Genomic DNA, 24,932 nt, shown 5'->3' with positions numbered 1-24,932 from the left:
CACCACCACTCGAGAGAGCCAGAGTTGGGAGGAAGGAGGACGAAGCTAGTGGTGGAGTGGTGGGAGAGAAGAAGTGTGGTTTGTTGTGCTATATATTGAAGTGCTTTTGGGACTGTGTTGGGCATGTGGGACACGGGGAAGGCGTGCCCCACGGCTGAAGAGAAATAAAAAAGTCTTTTATTTAAGTACGTCTGTGCCGGGTCGGGCGTTATATAGCGCCTTTTACAATATATAGAGTATACTTTATACATAAAATATATGTTGTCGTACCTTGCATAACTGAATAACCTTTATGGCACAATAACAATTCAATACATTTATGGTCACTACAGTATTTGGATTTAATAATCTTCATGTGGGAAAAGGCTGACTCGCATAAATAAGTAGAGCCGAATAATGCAGTCAAGGAGGTAGCACATTTCCTCATGTTTGGGTACTTTTCCTCTGTGAGTAAGTTCCAAAACTGTCCAAGAGCCCCAGAATTTAGCTGAATGTCATCCTGTAGTGTCAAAATCTCATCCTCCACTGTAGAAGAGCTTTAGGTGAAACAGTGTTGCAATTTTTGATTCGGGTGAATCACTCTCAACATCTTCCCTAAATGGATAGCACTTAAATGTAGTGATTGGCTCAAGTAAAGCTGAGTCTTGAAACTGTCTGTCAAAGTTTTGACACTGTCCTTTTTTTCTGCTTTCATATTCTGTATCTTGCTCTGAATGTGTTTCGCGCTTAAGTTTTTTTTTTTTTGAGTCTTTTGAATTCCAGTTTTCATTCTCTCTAACCTGCTCTGCATGTGTTTGGCCCCCTTCTTTTTTAACCTTTTTATAGTGTTTTACTTTGTTTTCTACTCTGTCTTTTATTTCTGACCTCACTTTATCCTGTTTTGTTTTTTCAATGACACCTGGTCCGTGGTGATTATTTCCCCTTTTTCAAGTAATAATTTCCGTTTGTTTACTTTCTTTTTTTTATACTTTCAAATTTTCCTACTTTATCCACATGTGTATCGCGCCAACTATTTTTTTTTGAGCCTTTCGAATTCCACTGCTTTCATAATCTCTAACCTGCTCTGCACGTGTATAGCACCAACGTCCGGATTGGATGTGCTTTTTTTTCAATTTAGTTTCATAGTATTTATGAACAGTTCGAAAGTGCCTTTCCACATTTTCCTTCTTTGGAATAGCAATGATAGATTGACAGATCAGACAAATGCACTTCGATTGTGACATTGTGAGAAAAAAAATCATCTTCCAATTCCACATCCAGCCCATACCCTCCCCAAACAAATTTTTTTTTTTTTAAAATCCCTTCTTTAGTCGATATAAATTGGAAGGCTAACTAGATCACAGCCGGAGTTTTGCAGTAGCTCGCGCATTTGATTGTGTATGCGGGATGACCAGTGTGTTAGAAGAAAAGAGATCTCAGACTGGCCGCCCTGTATGCCAATCAAGTGGAAAGTGCCATTGGGAGGATATATGATAGACTAACGTTTAAAAAAATTTTTTTTTGAATGCAACGCGATCTACCTGCACTACCTTTGTGATCTACCAGTCGATTGCGATCGACGCATTGGGCACCCCTGTTCTAGAGACTGTTGTGTGTGAAAATCCGGGCAGATCAGAAGTACTCAAACCAGCCCGTCTGGCACCAACAATCATACAAAGGTTACAATCATCAAGATCACATTCACATGATTGGCTGAATAGATAATTGCATGGATAAGCAGGTGTATAGATGTTCCTAATAATTTGCACACTGAGTATATCTGAGGAAAATTTAAGAGTGAGCTAGGAAAAAAAAAAAAAACCTTTTTAAATATTTAATAATACATTATATTGCAGAATATAACAGACAATGCCACAAATTTAACAATAATAATAATAATATTATTAACTCAAGGCACTGCTCTCTTTTTTGAGTATTTGAAATTCAATATATGACCATGACTGATTAAATACAGGTAGATGTCTGACTGGGTCAACTGATGCAATATGCAGTGCCTCTGCATTCATGCTGGTAAATGTTTGTTATGCACGGTTATTTAATTTTCAGGATCAGACCTCTGTTCCATTGTATAATCTTTTTGCCCCGTGGCCCTGACACGTCTGAATGTATTACAATTGTTAATGTTCTCTCTCTACAGTCAGCTTGTATGAGCTTCGGGCAGATGACGCCCAAGCACAAATCCACGCATATTCAAGTGTATAACTCTCACTGAACACGGGAAATGTAATGCTCAATGACGATGGTGGAACACAAAGAGCATTAATGCAAATCCTCTGCATTAGAAGCAACATTTTTATAAATGAAAGCAAACCTCAATCAGCAGTCTTAGAAACAAAGTATTTGGAAAAAACTTAAGTTCATTGCAGTTATTTCAGTTGTGCACCCTACCTCCATTTTCAATTTCAAGATCATGTTCCATCAATTCAAGTTTTTGAACTGTGCCCTTCAACACCAACATCCTTAGGGGTGGACGTGTTGATGCAAAGGCATTTCAGGTTAAATTGTCGATACAAAACAGTGATGAAGAATGTCAGTTTTTGGCCAATTGCAATAAATTATTAAAACAACAGAGATGTGCAGTACATCAGAAATTATCTAGTAATTTTAGGAATAACTTAATAACTCTCTGAAGATACATGTGCAGAGTAAACTGGTCAAAGCTTTTAGACAGGCAGCATGGTGTAGTGGTTAAGGCTTTGTAAACCCAGAGATTGCGGGTTCAAATCCTGATATTGACACTGTGTGACCATGAGCAAGTCACTTCACCTGCCTGTGCTCCATCTGGGAAACCAAAAGAAATGGAACCAGTTGGATCGCATTGTAATAGCAAACGTGTGCCTGGTGATAGGGGCTACCCGCTCACACACAGCCACCTTACTCCTTTCCTGGACACTCAGAATGTGGAGGGGAGGTGTTATAATGCCAGGCATGATCTTGTGCTCTCAGTTTGCGGAGCACAGTCAAATACTCTTGAATGGAGGTGAGGAAGCCAGTGAAGTTCTGCAGCATCATGACTGCATATGTATGAGGCTGATTAGCATGATCCATATATGGATGTTTCAGGGTGGCATTTGAGGTTGTGGCAGGTGGCCGGGTGTGGTCATCAGCCACCTGCCTATTTAAGGGGCCGCCTCCCTTCAATCAAGGCTGGAGTCGGGTGAGGAGAAGGACGAGGTCGGAGAGGAGGCGGCAAGGAGAGGCCTGGAGAGAGAAAGAGAGACGGCTATTTGAGAAGCCTGGACTTTGGGAGACTGTTGGGGTTTGTGTGGCAGTGCACTTCTAGACTTATTGTACATATTAGTGTAAATAAATGTGTGGTGATGGCTTTGAACGTGTCTGCCTGTCTGTGTCCGGGCCGCCTATTTCACAGTGGCGTAGCCAGCAGGATGCTCCACCTGGGTCAAGGTGGGGACCTGCATTGTTAGAAAAGTCTGTGAATGGCCCGGCACAACAGGGGAACTCACACACGTGCCGCAGGGGCGGCGTGCACCCAACCCCGCAGGTACAGAGTGTGTTGCGGACCATTAGCGGTCCGCCGTTGGACTATGTGTTTCAGGGGCGGTTCAAGGACGCGGCGGCAGCAAGAGGAGCTGCCAAGAAGGAAGGGCTGCAGCTACGACAGCCGCAGCAGCCGCGGAGCTGCCCGGAGTCTCGTCCCCATTTGTAGAAGGAGGATGAGATGGCCGCCGACCGGAAGTCCCTCCTTGCGACAGGCACGGGGTTGGATAGCGTGTCTTGTGTGCCCGCCAGCTATTGGGTGGAGGCGGGACCAGGGAATGTACATTCCGTGCCAGCCAGAAACCCGAAAGGGGCCCATAGAAAGCAGTCGGCGAGTGGCGCTGCTTGTGAGGTAAGCACACCGTCGACTGACTCTCTCCCTGGCAGCGATTCTGCAGCAGTTGCAGAGAGCCCTTCTGCTTGTCGGATTGCCGCCACCTGAGCGATGTGCCCTCCGGGCGGAGACGCAAGGATCAGAGGGGACGGCTGCCGCACCAGAGCAAGCGCCGCTGGTGAAAGAGGAACGGCGCGGTGCTGGAACTTCTGACCGGAGGAGTACAGCGGGGACGGTGAGTAGGACCGCCCCCGTAAAGCTACGGACGCCGGCGGGGCAGCGTCTGTCCTTTTCCTATAGGCAGACCCGAACCGTCGCGGCGTCCCAAAGTAAGAGGAGGAGTCGGAGGAAGAAAGCTGACTCCTCCGATATAGAAGGACGTGTTGCTGGGTGCACACGTCCCACGAACGGCCGCCCTCTGCCGAGGCAGAGGGAAAACCCGCAGGCTGGGAGGCGAAACGAGAGTGTCCTCCAGTTGGCGATCCCGTGGCGGGGACTACGAAGGTCTCAGATCGGGAGGCCGAGAAAGAGAGCATTGGGGTGTCGGTCGGAGCGGAGAGCATTGGCCCAAACACGGAGGAAGTGCGCCGAGGCGCCGCATCAGGGCAACGTCTCCGTCCCTTGTTTTTCTTTTTATTCTATAGGACCGGGCCCTAGACTGGAACGAGTCGACCTGCCGCCAAGGAAAATCGGTCCTCGTGGGACGGGCCGCTGGCCTCGTAGGGTCTCAGCGTGCGGGGGAGTATTGTGGCAGGTGGCCGGGTGTGGTCATCAGCCGCCTGCCTATTTAAGGGGCTGCCTCCCTTCAATCAAGGCTGGAGTCGGGTGAGGAGAAGGACAAGGTCAGAGAGGAGGCGGCAAGGAGAGGCCTGGAGAGAGAAAGAGAGACGGCTATTTGAGAAGCCTGGACTTTGGGAGACTGTTGGGGTTTGTGTGGTGGTGCACTTATAGACTTAGTGTACATATTAGTGTAAATAAACGTGTGGTGATGGCTTTGAATGTGTCTGCCCGTCTGTGTCCAGGCCGCCTATTTCACAAGGTGTGTCTACTTACAAGGTGATTGTGATTTATAAAGGATAAATTGTGCAGGAATGTGTGTACGCCATATTTAACATGTGCATAATTTCAAGCTCAAACTCACACAGTTTTACAAATTAGGCCCCTGGCCTGTGTGGCTTTATTTGTTAGAAGATAATGAGACTTAAAGCAAAAGTGGACAAAAGACAGCATTCAGTTTTGAGAACACTATTCCTTCTTGAGTTAGCGGTAAAGTCTGGACTGTAATTTATCATGCAGGATGCTGTAACTGCTTCAAACCGTTGGTCACCTTCTGGACTAGCAATCTTGTTTTCTCTTAACCTGAGGATTTACAGTCAGTACATTTCAGTGTGGGGTGAAGACATCACTGCATTGGTCAAGGTAAGATGCTTCTTCCTACATTATGTTACAATTTAAAAACAGGATGAAATAATTCAAGATATCATGCTGAACATTAATTCAAAGAATGAGTTTTTAGCTTGAAACATCTCCTTCTGATAAGAAATAACTGGGGAGAAAATGGCAAAAATGTTTCCAAAATAACCAATTTTATCCCTTGAATCACAATGGCAGGGGCAGAAAATGTCCCCAGATGTATTTATATTATCAGCAACAACTTAATATGCAGGACTGTCATGATTTCACCGATAAGCTCATCTCAGATAATCAAGAAGTGTCCCAATCACGTTAAAATCGATCAAAGAAACAGGGCTGACCACCCAGCTGTCACTGTTACACACAGCTGAGAAAGAATTCCCAGACTTCGAGGAGGAGAGAAAAAAGGCATCAATGAAGAGGAGTAGCAATCCAAGACATTATGATTTGACTGACAAGTAGTAATGTCCTATTCATACATTTACTACACAGTAAAATTATTTGGTTCATTACATTGGTTTACAACCCAGATTTGTGACAGTGTACTGTATTGTATGAACCATTCTTCTTCTTCTTCTTTCGGCTGCCCCCGTTAGGGGTTGCCACAGCGGATCATCTTTTTCCATATCTTTCTGTCCTCTGCATCTTGTTCTGTTACACCCACCACCTGCATGTCCCCTCTCACCACATCCATAAACCTTTTCTTAGGTCTTCCTCTTTTTCCTGGCACAGGAAAACTTCTCCACTCCTCAGGTATCCTCTTACTTTCCAAGATTCCATTAAACAATCTGATTAAAACCTCCCCTGCCATCTCTCCTAAACACCGCCATGATTCCACAGGTATGTCATCTGGACCAACAGCCTTTCCATTTTTCATCCTCCTTTCAGCCTTATCTCCTTGTACTCTTTTGTCTATTATCTGCGTCTCTCTGATTATCCCACTTCTTCTTTGCCATCCATTTCCTCTGTATACTCTCCTGTGCTTCCCCATTCCACCACCAGGTTTCCTTTTCCTCCTCTCTCTGTCCAGATGTCATACCAAGCACTCTTCTCGCTGTCACCCTTACTACATCTGCTGTAGTTGCCCAGCTGTCTGGCAACTCTTCACTGACACCCAGAGCCGGTCTTACCCTCCCTCCCTAAACTCAACTTTGCAGTCTTCCTTTTTCAACTTCCACCATTTGATCTTTGCCTCTGCCCTCACTCTCTTCCTCTTCTTGATCTCCACCATCATCCTACAGACCACCATCCTATGCTGCTTAACTACACTTTCCCCTGCTACCAATCTGCAGTCTTTAATCTCCTTCAGATTGACTCTTCTGCATAGGATGTAATCTACCTGTGTGCATCTTCCTCCACTCTTGTATGTAATCCTATGTTCCTCCCTCTTCTTAATATACATATTCACCACAGCACTGTCCATCCTTCTGGCAAAATCCATTATCCTCTGAACTTCATTATTCCTCTCCTTGACACCATACCTACCCATCACCTCCTCGTCTCCTCTGTTCCCTACACCAACATGTCCATTGAAATCTGCTTCAATCACCACATTCTGTCCCTTGGGTACACTGTTCATCACTTCATCCAACTCACTCCAAAAACCCAACTTGCGGGGCATATGCACTAACAACATTCATCATCACACCTCTAATTTCCAGTTTCATAATCATCACTTTGTCTGACACTCTTTTCACTTCCAAAACACTCTTGGCATATTGTTCCTTTAGAATAACCACTTCCCCATTTCTACACCATGATAGGACAATTTGAATCCACCTCCAATCCACCTGGCCTTACTCCCTTTCCATTTAGTCTCTTGCACGCACAATACATCAACCTTCCTTCTCTCCATCATATCTGCTAACTCTCTCCTCTTACCAGTCATGCTGCCAACATTCAAAGTTCCTACCCTCAGTTCCACTCTATTTACCTTCCCCCTCTCCTCCTGCCTCCGGACACGTCTCCCCCTTCTTCTTCTCCTTCTTCGGCCAACAATAGCCCAATTTCCGCCAGCATCCTGTTGGCTAACAGTACTGGTAGCTGTTGTTGTTAACCTGGGACTCGACCGATCCGGTATGGAAATTTGTATTGATGTCCGCATATAGTGTATTGTATGAACTATATTTATGTATGAAAGGTGTCACATTTGCTCACTGTAGCCTGTGCTTCACAATAATAAGTTTCTTAGTGACTTTAATTTAAATCTAACAAATGGTGCATGTAACTAAAATTAGTTGGAAATACCCAACTTCTCATCACGATGTAGAGTTAGATTTGGTAGGTTTGCAAAACAAGTTTAAATGGCGTGAAGTCAACACATCAGTTTGTCAATTCATTTTGTAAAATATTCTCATTTGTCATGAACACATTGTGAGGTTCCACTAGGTTATAATGGGTATACAGAATTAAGAAATTCATAAATCGCAAGTAACAGGATATTTAAAAGTGCAAAATTCTTTTGTAGTTACTTCTAGTTATTTAGCAGATAGATTTATTTAAGCAACTTCCAGACCACAAATATGACAGTTTACAAGCTTCACAGCACAAGCTGTGGCAAATTACATGATATGCTATGGAACACACAGAGTCAGTAGTAATGGCTGAATGAGCAAACTTGTCGTCTGAAGCCAAGTACCTTACCCATAAGGCCTATAAACAGCTGTTATGAGATCATATTTTGTGCAAAGTAGGAGCCCTGTGTCCATTTTGATGGATGAACACTTGAAACAGTTAATGATAGACAACATGGCTTACATGCTTACCATAATCATGTTTTGTTGTTTATACATTTTTGATAACTCAAGTTTATTGTTCTTAAAAAACTGGCCTATTTTAAACACAATGATGTACTTATTTAAGAATAAAAGTATTCATTAAAAAGTACTTGTATTTATTATGATTTATGTGAACAAGGCTGCTTAAAGTAAGACAAGCATGCATTTATTTTAATTATATGTTTAGGACAAAATGCTTCCTCTAAATTACTATGGAAGTGATGTGATTTGAAACACTGTTTTTCTACAATTTCAGAAAAACAAATGGAAGTAATATTTACATACCACTTAATCAATTCAATCACAATCATGTAAAACAAACCCAATTTCTTCTGGCATATCTTTTCTATAGGCATGTTTACACGTGCTTCAATAACCCAATTATTCATAGAAACCCGTTTTTTTTTTTTTTTTTTTTAATGCAAATGGTTAGAGAAACCAGGTTAACAGAGGTAGATTACTCAGTGAATAACTTGATTATGTGGCCATGTAAATTCATAACTGTTACGGATTTTGTAGTCTGCGCATGTCTGCTGCACTCCATCAGCCTGTGCATGTATTTATTTGTCACATGCTTTCAGTAGTCGCTGGTAGAATGGCCCACAAAATAAATTTCCAGAGGCAAGTGTTCGTGAAATTACATTATTCCTTCTCCTGTCTGAAATAATCTGCCTAAATATTTCAGGAATCACTAAATTTATGTTGATGTCCTGAACATATAGTGATAAACTCAGCAACGTAATCTTGGGAGCAGTAGGGTAACACGTTAAAAGTAATAAGTGTAAGTAAACCATTTTCATTTTCAAGTAATGCAACATGTATCTTATTGAAGTAAAAATACCTGCATTATTATTTTCCCAGCAGCACTGGGTGTAAGGCACGAAATACAAATACTGGTATGTCGGTCATTTGCAGGGCTCAGACATATAACCAAGCAGAAAAGAGTGCTCTGTGTATAATCCAGTAACAGAAACCTATAAATAAAGTGTCATTTTGACTAAACACAATTATAAAATACAAGAAAATTATCCCAGGCATCATGCTTATTTTCTGATTCACAGTGGCTGGTGATGACGTTTAATTCCTTTTTTGCGCAGTTTAAAGACGTCAGAGCGTTTTGACAAATGAGCCATCTAGAATGTTACTTGTGCATGTAAACGCGGATTACTATGAAATGAGGATTCTGCCTTAACTGGGTTATTCACCTTAAACTGATCATGTATGTGGGCATGTAAATACAGTCAGTGAGAAATGGTACTGTATAAGAGTTTCAAGTTAACCAGTCAGATGAGACCCGTCTATGCTCTCTTTCTCACTCAGTTTATTACAATCCATTACTTAAACATACTTATACATACACACTTTCACACACGTGCGCATGGGAGGCAGCTAAAGGGCTTGAGTGACGGCAGTTCTGAGGCATGCCGGGAGGTGGCAGAGTGCACTGACTCTTTTTCTCTCTTTCCTGTAGACCATTCCCGGGAGATTCCATCTGGCTCTCTTGACGTCACTTCCGGGCTCGAACCAATGACTAAAGAACATGGGCCTGATCTTTATGACCTCACTTCCTGTCTTCCCCTTTAAAAACCTGCCCCTTTTCGCTATTTCCTCAGTCTTGTTTTGGACTCAGTTGTATGCACATCAGTGCTGTTTATTTGATAAAAAAAACGACTTTGCAGCCAGGATACCACATTATACGGGTGGCTGCCCCAAACCTTTATCTGAGTATGTCTCGTTATTGTGACATTGGCGTAGCCGGCAGAATCGAGAAGTCCTGGAAGAGAAGGGGACAGGACCTGCAACACATCCAGGTGGGAGCGTACCGGGGCCGAGTTTCCAGGTAGAAAGGGTGTCCCGTGTTGCGGAGTGGCCCGGTACAGGCTCTGCTCCCGGCATGCTCCACTAGGCAACCTAGGCAGGCTAGGGAGTGTTCGGGAGGGGCTCATGGAATTGGGCTGCTTCGGAAGAGGGAGGCAAAGAGGGCTGTTTATGCTCTCTCGGAGGAGAGTGCCCACCTCCCTGTGACGCCAGAGCCCCGATTCCCACCTAGGGGTGCCCCAGACTGGCATGTGAGTACCCTGAAAAACTGGAGGTTCGACCCAGAGCGGCCGACCCCTCAACAAGCCTGGTCCCTATGGGCAAAGGTAGGGCAGTGGCTACGGCCACAGGAAAACAAGCCCTTTCAAGTAATAGAGCAGGTGGCTTGCTATCTGCTTCTGGACACACTACCCTGGGGCTTCACCCAGCCGGTCTGGGGTAGACAATTCAAAAACATGGCAGAGCTCATAGAGCTCGTAGAAAGACAAAGGATGGCCTCACAATCTGGGGGAGATGAACCGTTCCTTGGCCGAACTCAACCGGAGTACGTCCCAAAATTTAGCCCCCCCCCCCCCCCCCCGTACAACCCAGAGCTTGTGCCGACGTCCCCGAGGCTGTGGGCGCGCAAGCCGCTTGGGAATGAAGTTGAATGCAGGTGGAGGGGGAAGAGGGGTTGGTGTGCTCTGACAAACCCGTTGGCGGTCCCACACACAGGCGTGGTGATTGTTAATGGGTATACAGTAATCCCTTGCTATATCGCGCTTCGACTTTCGCGGCTTCACTCTATCGCGGATTTTATATGTAAGCATATTTAAATATATATCGCAGATTTTTTGCTGGTTTGCGGATTTCTGCGGACAATGGGTCTTTTAATTTCTGGTACATGCTTCCTCAGTTGGTTTGCCCAGTTGATTTCATACAAGGGACGCTATTGGCAGATGGCTGAGAAGCTACCCAACCAGAGCACGCATTACGTATTAAATAAAACTCCTCAAATATATTGTGAGCACGGGGGCTGTTCGCACTCCTAGAGGATACAGCCGCTCCTCAAAAAACGCTGAAAGATTACCTTCACATTGCTCCCTTCCTTGCTGCGCTTACATGTGGCTGCTTTGTCAAGCGATATGCTTCCCGCATGGTGCTTCGCATACTTAAAAGATCAAACAGCACGTATTGATTTTTGATTGTTTGCTTTTCTCTCTCTCTCGCTCTGATATTCTCTGCTCCTGACGGAGGGGGTGTGAGCAGGGGGGCTGTTCGCACCCCTAGACTATACGGATGCTTGTCTAAAAATGCTGAAAGATTATCTTGACATTGCTCCCTTCCATGCAGCTGCTTTGTCAAGCGACATGCTTCCCGCACGGTGCTTCGCATACTTAAAAGCTCGAACGGCACGTATTGATTTTTGATTGTTTGTTTTTCTCTGTCTCTCTCACTCTCTCTGATATTCTCTGCTCCTGACGGAGGGGGTGTGAGCAGAGGGGCTGTTCGCACACTGGCCTAGAGGATACGGATGCTCCTCTAAAAAATGCTGAAAGACTGCCTTCACATTGCTCCCTTCCTTGCTGCTGCTTTTTCCGGCGGTGCTTCGCATACTTATAAGCCAAACAGCCCTATTGATTTTTGATTGTTTGCTTTTTTCTCTCTCTCTCTCTCTGAAATTCTTTGCTCCTGACGTGCACTCCTTTGAAGAGGAAGATATGTTTGCATTCTTTTAATTGTGAGATGTAACTGTCATCTCTGTCTTGTCATGGAGCACAGTTTAAACTTTTGAAAAAGAGACAAATGTTTGTTTGCAGTGTTTGAATAAAGTTCCTGTCTCTCTACAACCTCCTGTGTTTCTGTGCAAATCTGTGACCCAAGCATGACAATATAAAAATAACCATATAAACATATGGTTTCTACTTTGCGTATTTTCACCTTTCGCGGGGGGTTCTGGAATGCAACCCCCGCGATCGAGGAGGGATTACTGTAAAACTTCTGCTCTGTTCGATACTGGCAGCAACATTTCCATTGTTGCCCGCCAATTTGTGCTACCGCAACAGAGGTTGAAATTTAAGACCGGTATAACCTGTGTCCACGGAGAAACCCACTGGTACAGGACCACCGTTTGTGTCATCAGTTACAGAGGATCAGTTCAGAAATTAACCATGGCGATCCTCCCTGAACCTCCACACCCGGTGATACTAAGGCGGTGAGTCACATACCACTCCTGGGGTTAACTTGGGCCTAGTTATGGACGGGGATGAGCCGTCTCAAGCTGCCTCTACGCCGTGTAATCAGCCGGCATAGAGAGACGAAGCAGCCACCCTGAGTGACGTGGCAACTCCCGGGCTGTCGCGTGCCAACACGTCATCCACCAGCGCCGCGGCGGAGCGGGAGGAAACCACGCCCCCTGAGGTCGGTCCAGACTCTCTCTCCCTTTTACGATTCCAATTTAGAGAGACGCTGGCTTCTTTTAAAAGGGATTAGTGGAGTGACGATTCCCTGAAATTTGCAAAAAATGCAGTGGTCCTAGTCAACGGCCAGCGCACAAATCAGTCAATGCCACAGGGTCCTCACTTTGTGTTGGACAACGACCTTCTCTATCACGTAGCAATGCATGATGGGCAGGAGAGAAGGCTGCTGTTAATCCCGTGGACCTTCCGGCGGCCGGTCTGTAAGTTAGCACACGCCCACCTCCTAGGTGGCCACTTGGGCACCGAAAAAACCCTGGAGCGGATCAAGCTCTGTTTCTAGTGGCTGGGAATCAATGAGGAGGTTCGTCGCTTTTGCACTTCCTGCCCGGAGTGTCAACTGCAACAAATTCCAAGAAAGGACTGTGCTCCTCTCGTTCCTATTCCCCTGATTGACATTCCCTTCCATCGAACTGGGGTTGATATAGTCAGACCTCTAGAGCCCTCAGCCCAAGGACACAAGTATATCCTAGTCCTCGTGGATTATGCTACCAAATACCCCGAAGCTGTTCCGTTGCGCTCAGCCACTTCTAAAGCCATCGCATGGGAATTACTAGGGGTCTTTGCGCGCGTGGGTATCCCCAAGGAAGTCTTGATGGGCCAGAGGAAACCTTTCACCTCGGAGACGTTCAAGGAGACTGCCAGATTACTGAAAATAAAGCATTTAAAGACCACGGTGTATCATCCTCAAACCGACGGTTTAGTGGAGAGGTTCAATCAGACTCTCAAACAAATGCTGCGTAAGCTGGTCAGCGCGGATGGAAGGAACTGGGATCAGCTCCTCCCCCTCGTCCTTTTTGCCTATCGGGAAGTCCCACAAGCCTCCACGGGGTTCTCCCCTTTTGAATTACTGTATGGGCAACAACCCCGGGGCATATTAGATATCCTAAAAGAAGGATGGGAAGAAGAGGCTCTTCCCTCTACAAACATATTAGAGTATATCGCGCAATTACACATTAGATTTGGAAAGATTCGGCCCCTCCTTAAAAGTCACATGGAAGAGGCCCAAGCAGCACAGGTCCGCTATTACAACCGCGGCACATCTCTCCGGGAGTTCTGCCCGGGAGATCGGGTCATGGTCCTAGTGCCTACCTCCCACTCTAAGTTGCTTGCCCATTGGCAAGGCCCCTACGAAGTTAAGGAGAGGAAGGGGCTCGTCGACTATTTGGTGAGTCAACCCAATCGTCGGCCGAAGGAGTGGGTTTATCATGTGAACCTGCTGAAACCGTGGAAGGACAGGGATCCCGATCCCTCCTCCGGCCAGCCCCGCTCACTCTTCGCTCACACAGCTAGCCTTAACTTCAGTGTGGATTTAATCCCAGACAACGGCAGGAGCTGGAAATAGTTATCCGGGCCGTTCGGGAGGTAGTCAGTGAGAACCCAGGAAGGACCTCTCTGGTTGAGCACAACATTGTGACAGAGCCCGGGGTTATTGTCCGAGAATGCCCGTATCGTCTTCCTGAGGCAAAAAGGGCTTAAGTGGAGCTTGAGATCAAGCGCATGCTGGAACTAGGTGTGATTGAGGAAAGTTATAGTCCCTGGTCCAGTCCCATTGTGCTGGTCAGTAAGCCTGACGGGAGTTGGAGGTTTTGCAATGACTTCCGTCGGCTTAATCAAGTCTCCCAATTTGATGCCTATCCAATGCCACGAGTGGACAACCTCCTCGAGAGGCTTGGACAGGCTCGATATTTGACCACACTGGACATGACAAAAGGGTACTGGCAGGTTCCTTTAAAGGACTCCGCGAAGGAAAAAAATGCGTTTAGTACCCCTAGCGGACACTGGCAGTATCGTGTCCTTCCATTTGGGTTACACGGGGCTCCGGCAACCTTCCAGCGTCTGGTGGACAAAGTGCTCCGGCCTCATAACTCATACAGTGCTGCCTAACTGGATGAAGTGGTCATCTATTCCAGCACATGGAGGGAACACCTACAGCATGTCCGAGCGGTATTGCAGACACTTGGTGAGGCCGGGCTCCGGATTAATCCCAAGAAATGCTTCTTTGGATTGAGCGAGGCCAAATATTTAGGCTACCTGGTGGGTCAGGGTACCGTAAGGCCACAGTGCTCCAAAGTAGATGCCATTTTGAAATGGCCCCGTCCGCGAATCAAGCGGCCGGTCCAAGCCTTTCTCGGGTTAGCGGGGTACTACCGCCGGTTTCGGCGCCCTTGACTGATTTAACAAAGAAGAGGGCCCCGAACATTGTGGTATGGACTGAGAAGACAGGCGCTGCATTTGGTGACTTAAAGCAGGCCCTTACGTCCGCACCTATTTTGATGGCACCTAACTTTTCTTTGCCTTTCATCCTCCAGACAGACGCTTTGGACACAGGCCTGGGGGCCTTGTTGAGCCAAAGTGTCGGTGGTGTGGAACACCCCATCATGTTCCTGAGCCGGAAACTGTTGGACCGGGAGACCAGGTATGCAGCGGTGGAAATGGAGGCTTTGGCGATTAAATGGGCAATTACTCAGCTTAGGTACTACCTGTTGGGCCGGAAATTCACCCTTGTCACGGTCTGGACTGGGGGGGGGGGGGGGGGGGGGTTCGGGCCTTGTCACACACATGCACATGGGAGGCAGCTAAAGGGCTTGAGTGACGGCAGTTCTGAGGCATGCCGGGAGGTGGCAGAGTGCACTGACTCTTTTTCTCTCTTTCCTGTAGACCATTCCCGGGAGATTCCATCTGGCTCTCTTGACGTCACTTCCGGGACCGAGCCAATGGAAGGAGACCTTACTGGCTCCGGCCCCTGTGATGTTACGTCTGGGCTCAAACAAATGGCTAAAGAACATGGGCCTGATCCTTATGACCTCACTTCCTGTCTTCCTCTTTAAAAGCCTGCCCCTTTTCCCTATTTCTTCAGTCTTGTTTTGGACTCAGTTGTATGCACATCAGTGCTGTTTATTTGATAAAAAAAAACGACTTTGCAGCCAGGATACCACATTATACGGGTGGATGCCCCAAACCTTTATCTGAGTATGTCTCGTTATTGTGACAACACAAAGTATGCATTATTTAAACACACACACACACACACACATATATATATATAGAAATGTACATATATATTTCTTTCTTTTAAACAGAATGCATCATTGTTTTTTGCCAGGGTCTTACCTCCACCTTGGGAGGACCTCATTTAAAACCAATATTCTATCCTGAGAAAATATTCCTGGCATTCCATCTAAAAAATCTCCCCTTAATTGAGAACACCAAATTTTAGTACCATTTCTAAGTATAAACAACAGTTCTGGGTTTATTTCTAAGCACACTTGCCCCTTTGGTATGGTAACTAAGCAAATATGGCTTTCTACCAAAGACCATCTTCAAGTAAACAGTGACAAATATGATTTGACTAATTACTTCTGGCAGAATTGGAAGACCTTAAAGTCTTAAACAAAATACCCATCACCCATGCATAAAAGATAAATGCTCAGGTGAAGCACTAAACCACGCAGCAGACAACCATCTCCCCATCTGTCCACGTATAACATGCACTTAATTCCAGTCCCTTGGCATCACCATTTACACAAAACCTCTACCTGATTCAAATAATGGTACTCCTCGGGTTTTTTAAGGTGGAATTCTCCTCTCTCCTCTTCAGTTGCTCCTGCCAACAGGTAATAGAATACATGATAGTTCCTGGAAAAAAATAAAGTAATAATGGTTGAGTGTATTTCACAGAGGAAAATAAAATAAACATTGAATAAGCAGGCACTCAATGATAGGACTGAATCCTATGCAGAGATAATCCATGTACTTACTATCCAAAGGAAATGATTTTTAAAAAAATCTCTTAGGCTGTTGGAACATACAAGAATAACAGCAAAAAAACGAATGTAAATGCAAGCAGGGGATATCTTAAATATTTATTTAGGAAAAAAAATCTGTCACCTTCTTGAAGGTAGAAAGCATTGCCAGAGACTTTGTTTCAGAACCTCCCAAAAGGTTTAATGGAGTTCACATTGGGAGACTAAGTAAGCTATGTTGTAAGAATGGCTTCTTCTTCCAACCACTAGGTGACTTCAGATGCTGTTTAGATAGTGACAACCTTCTTTCCTCAGGAAATGAGTAACCGTATTTTGTCAAAACGCCACACTACACCACTACCAACTTTCAGATTTGGGACTAAATATTCATGCCAGTATACATGCTTTAGCTTGTGCAGTATACTCATGTTGGTTTATGGTTGAGGTAGGATGATTTGTTTGGCCAGAATCCATTTCACCAGTACTCTGTAGTATAATCTAAGTGCTCTTCTGTGATGATAAAGGAGTTTTCTCCAAGGCAAAATGGAAAAGGTGTCAAAAACAAGCTAGGAAGCAAGCTAGACCACCATCTGGTATTTCCAGCAGAAACTCGCCTGACTGTAGCCAGGCCCCTAAGACTGCCTACCTACTGGGTTTAGCTGGAGCAGGCCAAGAAACAGGTAGCTGGCAAAATAATAATAAATATCTCAAAAATAACACAAAGGCCCCATAAGGAGGAGGATAACATCATTCATCAAAGATTCATTACCAAAAAATCCACTTTTGGTCATTCCATGTCAAAGAAATAGATTTTCCAGAAATACCAGGCGAACCCATGTTATCCAGGTGACACCCTGTAAAATTTATTTTGATGTAAGATAAATGCCTTCTAAGATTCAGCCAATTTTGTAAGGGGAGAGTAGTGTCAAATTTGACACTGCTTTATTTTTTCATCAATTTCACAAGACCATATCTCAAGAACTAAACCAAATAACAGGTTCGAATTTTGCATACTGGTACCTTCATAAGTGTAGTATGTAACAAAATCAAAATGTTTGGTCCAGATGACACTACTTGGTAAGAGTAGACCTTCAAAAATAGAAAAAACAATATTTGCGTCTTTGGCATTGCAATGTTTAGGCTCTTAGAAAGCATACTTGTTACTGATACAACCTGCTGAAATTTTTTCCATGTTTAGAGACCAACAAGGGGCTTTTCAGAAGTTATAAACTAACAAAAAACTGCATCAGCGTTTGATCATCAGATCATTTTAGGTCTAATTATCAGACCAGCTTAATGCACTGTGGGAATGTCCAGACATTTTTAAAATTATTTTTTCTGTATCCTACATGGTCCCTTTCCCAAAAAAACAAGTCTTACTTTCTTATGTGAATATTTCATTTTTATTTTCCACTCTAAACATGGTTTGAATTCACCAATAGTCAGTAATGACAATCATCAAGGTTTTCATCACTAACTTGGGTATGGGATTAATGGAAAAAAAAAAATCACCAAAGGCACATTAAGCATAACAGCAGCTGCTTGATTCATCGTTAAATACAACAGTAGTTATAATGAAATGTTAACATCTTGGTATTGCCGCAGCAGAAATGTGACCCATTTAATTTCTGTTCCAATTAAAGTGTGGAGTGTAGGGCATCTTTGTCTTTGAGATCAAGAAAGTACTGCCTCCCACTGACCGCTGTAGGTGCACGAAGAAGTGCAATGACACACTGTAATGCCACCCAACAAATATCGTCCAAGGACGGTACAGGATAGTTTGGATGCATGAAACATCAGGATGTCTGATTCCACTTCACTCTTGTCACGAACCACACCAATTCAGCATTTTCCATCATACATGCACTCAACAGAACCTCCAATAGGACACTGATCTAATGTCTGGGAAACATCTAATCCATCAGGAGTGATCTTGAAAGGGCAGGATCACAGCTGCTGCTTCAGTGGTGAATATTCGGATAGTCAATTAACTCTCTTCACATTCTCTGTTCAGCAACGTGAGATAGGAGATCGTCATTTGATATGAAAAAAGAGTGACATTTTTGATAACTTACTGATTAAAAACTCAATGATTACCATTATTGACACATGGCATATTCAGCATATGTTTAGCTTGAAAATAAACATGAAAGATTTGCATAAGAAAAGTAAGGCTTGTATTTTGAAAAAGAAACAATGAAGAACAAATGAAAACTCTTAAAAAAAATGATATGCACATTCCCACGTGCCATTAGGGTGCTTTGAAAATGAAATCCAAAATGATTTTTTTGGATTTGAGAGGTCTGCTGTTAAAACCCTGATACTGTTAACGTTTCTGTTTATTGCTTTTTTAGAAAGCCTATATAGTTATCTGAATAAGGAACAAAAATCAAAAGTCAGTGTTGGTTACAAATATGTGTTTCTGAGGCCTAAACATGTCTAAAACCAAAACTCAAAGGGCCTGCTTTGACCATGCAGGGTCATCTGGAACAAATGTTTGAATTTCACTGGCTGTACCTTAGAAAGTATTGATCTTACATCAAAACAATTTTACAAGGTGTGTTCTGACTAACATGGGCACACCTGGAAATTTCTGGAGAATGAGTCCAAAGTGCATAGGCCATTGGTTGATTTGACACGGAAAGACCTCTTTAATAAAAAGGTTAAGAGTGAGTGAGTCAGTCAGTCAATCAGTCTGTCTGGTCGCTATGTCTCTGTCATTGTAAAAGATGATGCATCATGTACATTTTAGCAATAAAATGCATGGCATTTGTCATTCCAATTGATGGTACAACACAAACATTAACACTGCTTTTACGAATCCATACCAAATGACATTTAACAGAGACACATGCATTCCATGGTGCACTTCAAGTGTTAACACTGAGGTCTCCATTGATTACTTAAGATTTTAACCCATTGTAGACAGGCACCACAGCTAGTAGATAATAAAGCACAAAAGCTGCATAGTGAAAAATGAATCAATATCAGAATTTTTCTTTACAGTTATCAACAGGGATGCATCTAACCACATGGCATACTCTCAAGTTCCAGGCAGATATCACCTAAATGTGCTTTCATATAAAACTTCAGCAAATTGAGCCACTTGCACACTTAATTATCTTATCAGATGTACCCCCACAAATTTGCCCAATAAAAAAAAAAAATCATTAACCATGAGTAAACACAGAAAGATACCCTGATCATTGTAAAGACAGTCTTGAAGATGGAAACTTCTTAATTTAGTCAGAAAACACTGCTTTATATAATTTATATACTGTATATTGTGTTTGTTTTAAATATACTGTATATTGTGTTTATTTTAAATACATTGTGCTAAGATGCTTATTACATTGCTGGTTATGTTCCTTCATATTTTGCCACAGGACTTTAAGATGTGGTTATGATGCATGTTCATACCCAGACTTATCCAGATAATACAATTTTGTCTGTTCTAGTGTGAAAATACAACACAAAAATGTTTATATGATAAAAAGTTACATATGAATCTCAGTGCCTCTTTTACATGAAACAGAAGGTCACAGTTCCACAGAATCCTGATAAACACATCTGTTATTCCAGATAGAATTATCAAAAAAAAGTACAATAGAAATATTTTAGATATTATTTTCTCAATCATGAAAGCTTCAGTTGTGACCTTGAAAATATTTTTAGCTGTGTCACCAAAAACGGGGAGCCAGAGGGATTTCATTTCCTAATTGCTCCTGGAGTGTCTCTGAAATCTCAAGTTACCAAAAAAATCACTGAAAGACATGGAAGGGCACAAATACTGTACAGTAACAGATCATATTATTATATGATGTTAACCCCTCACTGACTATTATTATTTCTAGAAATTTTCCCTTTTCACAATATACAAAATGTATACATTTTTATGTGCGAGCATTATGCCAACTTTGGCCACTACAACTTAAAACTGCAACACTTGTACCTTAAAAAGAAAAAAAAATTCAAACATGGCTAATAGAAATGGTGTTGGATTAGGTTTGCTTGCAAATGCAATGCAATATTATTATTATTATCATCATCATCATATTATAGTATGAGAATTATAAAGTAAGCGTTAACAATATTGAAATGCATACTCTTTACTTATCTCTCTCATCAAATATCAGAATGAAAAATTACAACATATGATCAGTTATGTGTTCATGATTCAGTGAGAAATAATGGGTATCAAGGACATGATGTTTCAACAAATTGTAGTTGCTGGTATTTATCTAAGGTATATTCTTGCAATTAGCCCTTTTCACACATCCCTATTTTTTTCTTCCATGAGGCATCAGTGATGGGTAAACTTCCTTCTAGTTATCCCAAATAAAAACAGAATCGTAAAACAAGAGCTTCTGGATTGTCACTGATTTTTAGATTCTAAACAAAACATACTTGCCTAAGTTCCAGCAGCTTTCCCACAGAATAAACACATAAAATTGACCAAAACAGGTAAAGGAACAATTTTTTATATGCCATAGCAGCATTTGTGTTTGTAGCCAGCACTTCAAATCTGATGAGTGCATACACTTTACATACTGCCTTACGGTTGATGTTATGCCTTTTTAGTCTGAACAACTGTGGTGCAGTGGTAGCACTGCTGCCTCAAAGTAAGGATCCTGGGTCTTCCCTGCATTGAGTTTGCATGTTCTACCTGTGTCTCGCTGCTTCAGGTTCCTCCAACTGTCCAAAGACATACAAGTCAGGTGAACTGGCAATGCTAAATTGGCCCTACTGTTTGTTTGGTGTGTTAGTGTGTGTTCACCATGCGATGGACTGGAACAATGTTCAGGGTTTGTTTCTGCCTAGCACCTTATGCTAGCTGGGATAAGCTCCCCTAGTGACTCTGGTCTGGATTAAGCGTACTGATTCAGAAATTAGCTTTTGAAAGGGCTGGTTGCTTCTCAATGAAAGACAACTACTGTATGCAATGGTATCTGCTCCTGGGCAGCATACACAACATAATTAAATGAAATTTAAGCATAAGTTTAAGAACCATAAGTTTAAATGCTGCATGTCTACATGTTTCAGGTCAATAACTTAAAACCTCACATACAACAAACTTAATGAAAAGACTTTTGAAAACAATATGAAGATAAATGTTTGCTAGGTAAACGTATATCAAGTATGATTAATTTATAAGATTACAATCTATTTTATATTACAGTATGCTGATATCTGTAGAAACAGAGGGAGCTAACATTAAATACAAAAAAACAGTTTAGCTGAAACTTAATTTTCATATGTTAGTATGCTAACAGGCTTATCTTGGTAATTACAGCAATATTATAGCCTTAGGCCAGTGTTTTGATGCTTTTGTTGTACAGTAATCCCTCGCTATATCGCGCTTCGCCTTTCGTGGCTTCACTCCATCGCGGATTTTATATGTAAGCATATTTAAATATATATCGCGGATTTTTCGCTGCTTCGCGGGTTTCTGCGGACAATGGGTCTTTTAATTTCTGGTACATGCTTCCTCAGTTGGTTTGCCCAGTTGATTTCATACAAGGGACGCTATTGGCAGATGGCTGAGAAGCTACCCAGTTTACTTTTCTCTTTCTCTTGCGCTGACTTTCTCTGATCCTGACGTAGGGGGATTGAGCAGGGGGGCTGTTCGCACACCTAGACGATACGGACGCTCGTCTAAAAATGCTGAAAGATTATCTTCACGTTGCTATCTTTTGTGCAGCTGCTTCCTGAAATGACATGCTGCACAGTGCTTCGCATACTTAAAAGCTCGAAGGGCACGTATTGATTTTTGATTGAAAAACAAACTCTGTCTCTCTCTCTCTCTCTTTGTCTGCTCCTGACGGAGGGGGTGTGAGCTGCCGCCTTCAACAGCTTTGTGCCGCGGTGCTTCGCATACTTAAAAGCAGCCCTATTGATTTGTTTGCTTTTCTCTCTATCTCTGTGACAGCCTGTGCTCCTGACACGCACTCCTTTGAAGAGGAAGATATGTTTGCATTCTTTTAATTGTGAGACGGAACTGTCATCTCTGTCTTGTCATGGAGCACAGTTTAAACTTTTGAAAAAGAGACAAATGTTTGTTTGCAGTGTTTGAATAACGTTCCTGTCTCTCTACAACCTCCTGTGTTTCTGCGCAAATCTGTGACCCAAGCATGACAATATAAAAATAACTATATAAACATATGGTTTCTACTTCGCGGATTTTCTTATTTCGCGGGTGGCTCTGGAACGCAACCCCCGCGATGGAGGAGGGATTACTGTATAGTGCTTTTCAACAATACTTTCTTACACTGCGAAAACTGATCATAGGATGTCAAAGGGGAGAGATGGAATAAACATCATCCTTTCCTGGCTAACTAACAGGAATTAGATTTACCCTTCGATGCAACATGTCCGGATTTTATGAAAAGAGTTAATTAGATAAGGCAGTGTGGGCACAATCATCACTGATTAACTTCATGTTGGTGGTTGTTCACAAACAAAAACCAATAAGCTTATCAGACAGAGACAATGCACACAAATCACAGAAATGTGGCTGTTCAGGTAGATGTGTGTCGGATATGCAGTTCTACCACACAGGGACCATAATCTAGAATTATGGCAAAAATCTAACAATGGCAATTAGCATTTTGGAGAGAAGATTGGTAGACTTAATTGCCATGAAATAATACTCTAATTTATTTCTTTATCAAGCTGAATATTCTCATTGCTATATACTGTACATTACTATGTTCTGCACAATGTACAGAAATGTGCCTGCAGCACTCCATCATTCTCTTCAGAAGTTCAAAATGGTGTACAGCAGGGCTCAGTATTCTGACCTTTATTGTTTTTACTTTACTGTCAAATATCATTACAAAACTTAATACCATACACATTTTCTTTTGTATGCAAATGACAATAAGCTATAACTTTCTTTCAGACTAAAAAGGTAAATAATTGTCTTTAATTAACTGTGTCAAAGAATTTCAAGAGTAAATGGATGATAACTACTTGTCTTTCAACACTGTTACTTATTGGGAGAATGATACAGACTGCAACAATGCCCAGTCACTTTTAAACTCAAAGGGTCTAAACACAACTCAGGCTTCATTTGTGTGCTATTGGACTATTCAGAACTACCAGTTGTGCTGTATCACCTTCCTACTTCAGTGTGTTCACGTGGGATTCTGGTTGGACTTTTCAGGGAAACACGAGGTCACTGTTCATCTATTATTTGCTCTGCTAAAAAGCAATTTAATATAAATTGCATAGAGCAAACTTAACGTATCCAATGTGAATCACTTTTCTCCAAGTTCACGACTGAAAAAAAGCATGTTTGTGTAGCTAGGTTATATTTTTTTATTTTATACAATTGATTAAAGGATAAGTTTGGTATTTTATAAGTTGAAGTTAATTCTTCACAAGTATGGTATCCATGTATTTGCCATGTGAAACTGTGTTCTAAAGTTAATGGTTTTCAATAAATTAAAAAAATATCTTGCCCACACTGGCACATTACATTGCAGTCTATGGGATACAGGGGAAATACTTGAAAACTTACCAAATATGCCCATTTTTCAAACCACGACAGTTGTCAAGTAATGATCCACGTCTTGCAATTGTTCACACGGTAAAATTATATATATATATATATATATATATATATATATATATATATATATATATATATATACACATACACACACATATATTATATATTATACATGTCATTTCTAAATAAAAAAACACCAATATTATGAGATTCAACCATTGTAAAAGAACAGCAGCAGTGTGCTTATTGCTCAGCACCTGGTCTTCCTGCGCAACAAACTTTGACCCCACCCAGATGGCGGTTTCTTCCCGATAGTCCAAATCACAGTAAACGTTTTGTGCCACGTGGTTGGCTTTGTTTTGACTTACTTCTGTATTTATGTGAGAATTCATAGAAGCAAATAGAAAACATATCCTTACCATGACAAAAATAGTACCAGGAATGTGTGATAAAATGAGTATTTCCAGATCCCTTTTGATGTCACAAATACACTATACATCTGAAACATATAAGGCATGGATCAATACTTGACAACTGTCTAGGCTTGAAAAAATGTAAGAATTTGATAAGTTTTTAAGCCTTTTCCCTGTTCCCCATACCCGCATTGTAAAACATCAAAGCGGGCAACATGCTTTTTTTTTTTATTTATAGAAAGTGCTTTAGAACACAGTTTTGTAAGGCAGATGCATATATACCATGTTTGTGGAAAAATAATTTTTCCCAGTAAACATTAAACATACACTTTAAGGTGAAATGTTTGTGTTATGTTATAACTCAGGGAATTTGAGTGGTTTTATTTTCTCTGAAATGCCCGACTTGTAGCTCTGAGTTTGTGGAGTCTTCACATGGAATTTCCTACTTGGAAAATTATTTATCATATATACAACAGCATGTGAGTGCAGCATTATGCACTATTTTTGTTAATAATTGGAAATTCTTTAATAAGAAAGAAAAATGAACTATGAAAAGGTGTGTCTTAATTATTAGGAACGTATTGGAACTTTGTATAATCCTGTTATTGGAATGCTACATCATTTGTTTCTTTTCTTAATAAAAATACTCATATTGGTACAGTGTGCTTACTGTAAAAACAAAGGTATGATTGAACCCAAAGTAAAAATTAAATGGAAGCAAATAATAAATGTAAACGCTTACATTTGTGTTTTAACAGTTAATTACAAAATGATACCCAATATTCCTAAAAGTCTTGCTATGCTCAGAATAGATGGGCAGAAAAATAGCTAACATACTGTATTACTAGTAACTGTCATCTGATTCAATGGAAGTAAAGATGCATGTTGCTCTATAAATAAATGTCTGCCTACTGATCATAAACATGTACTCTGAGCAGCTCTTGAAAGTCAAGCGGTTGTCTGC

General features: G+C 42.1%; 1 protein-coding gene across 1 annotated transcript in view; it reads right to left on the bottom strand.

Moving 5' to 3' along the window:
- Positions 1-24,932, bottom strand: part of myo9aa (myosin IXAa) — a 568,471-nt gene that overhangs the window by 210,514 nt on the left and 333,025 nt on the right. The window contains 1 exon segment of the mRNA XM_028823069.2: positions 15,836-15,935. Coding sequence (XP_028678902.2) covers positions 15,836-15,935 — 100 coding nt within the window.

Source organism: Erpetoichthys calabaricus, chromosome 17 (genome assembly GCF_900747795.2).
Source record: "Erpetoichthys calabaricus chromosome 17, fErpCal1.3, whole genome shotgun sequence".
NCBI classification, from domain to species: Eukaryota; Metazoa; Chordata; class Cladistia; order Polypteriformes; family Polypteridae; genus Erpetoichthys; species Erpetoichthys calabaricus.
Note: the sequence above shows the minus strand (reverse complement) of the source record. Positions and strands in the feature narration are given on the sequence as shown.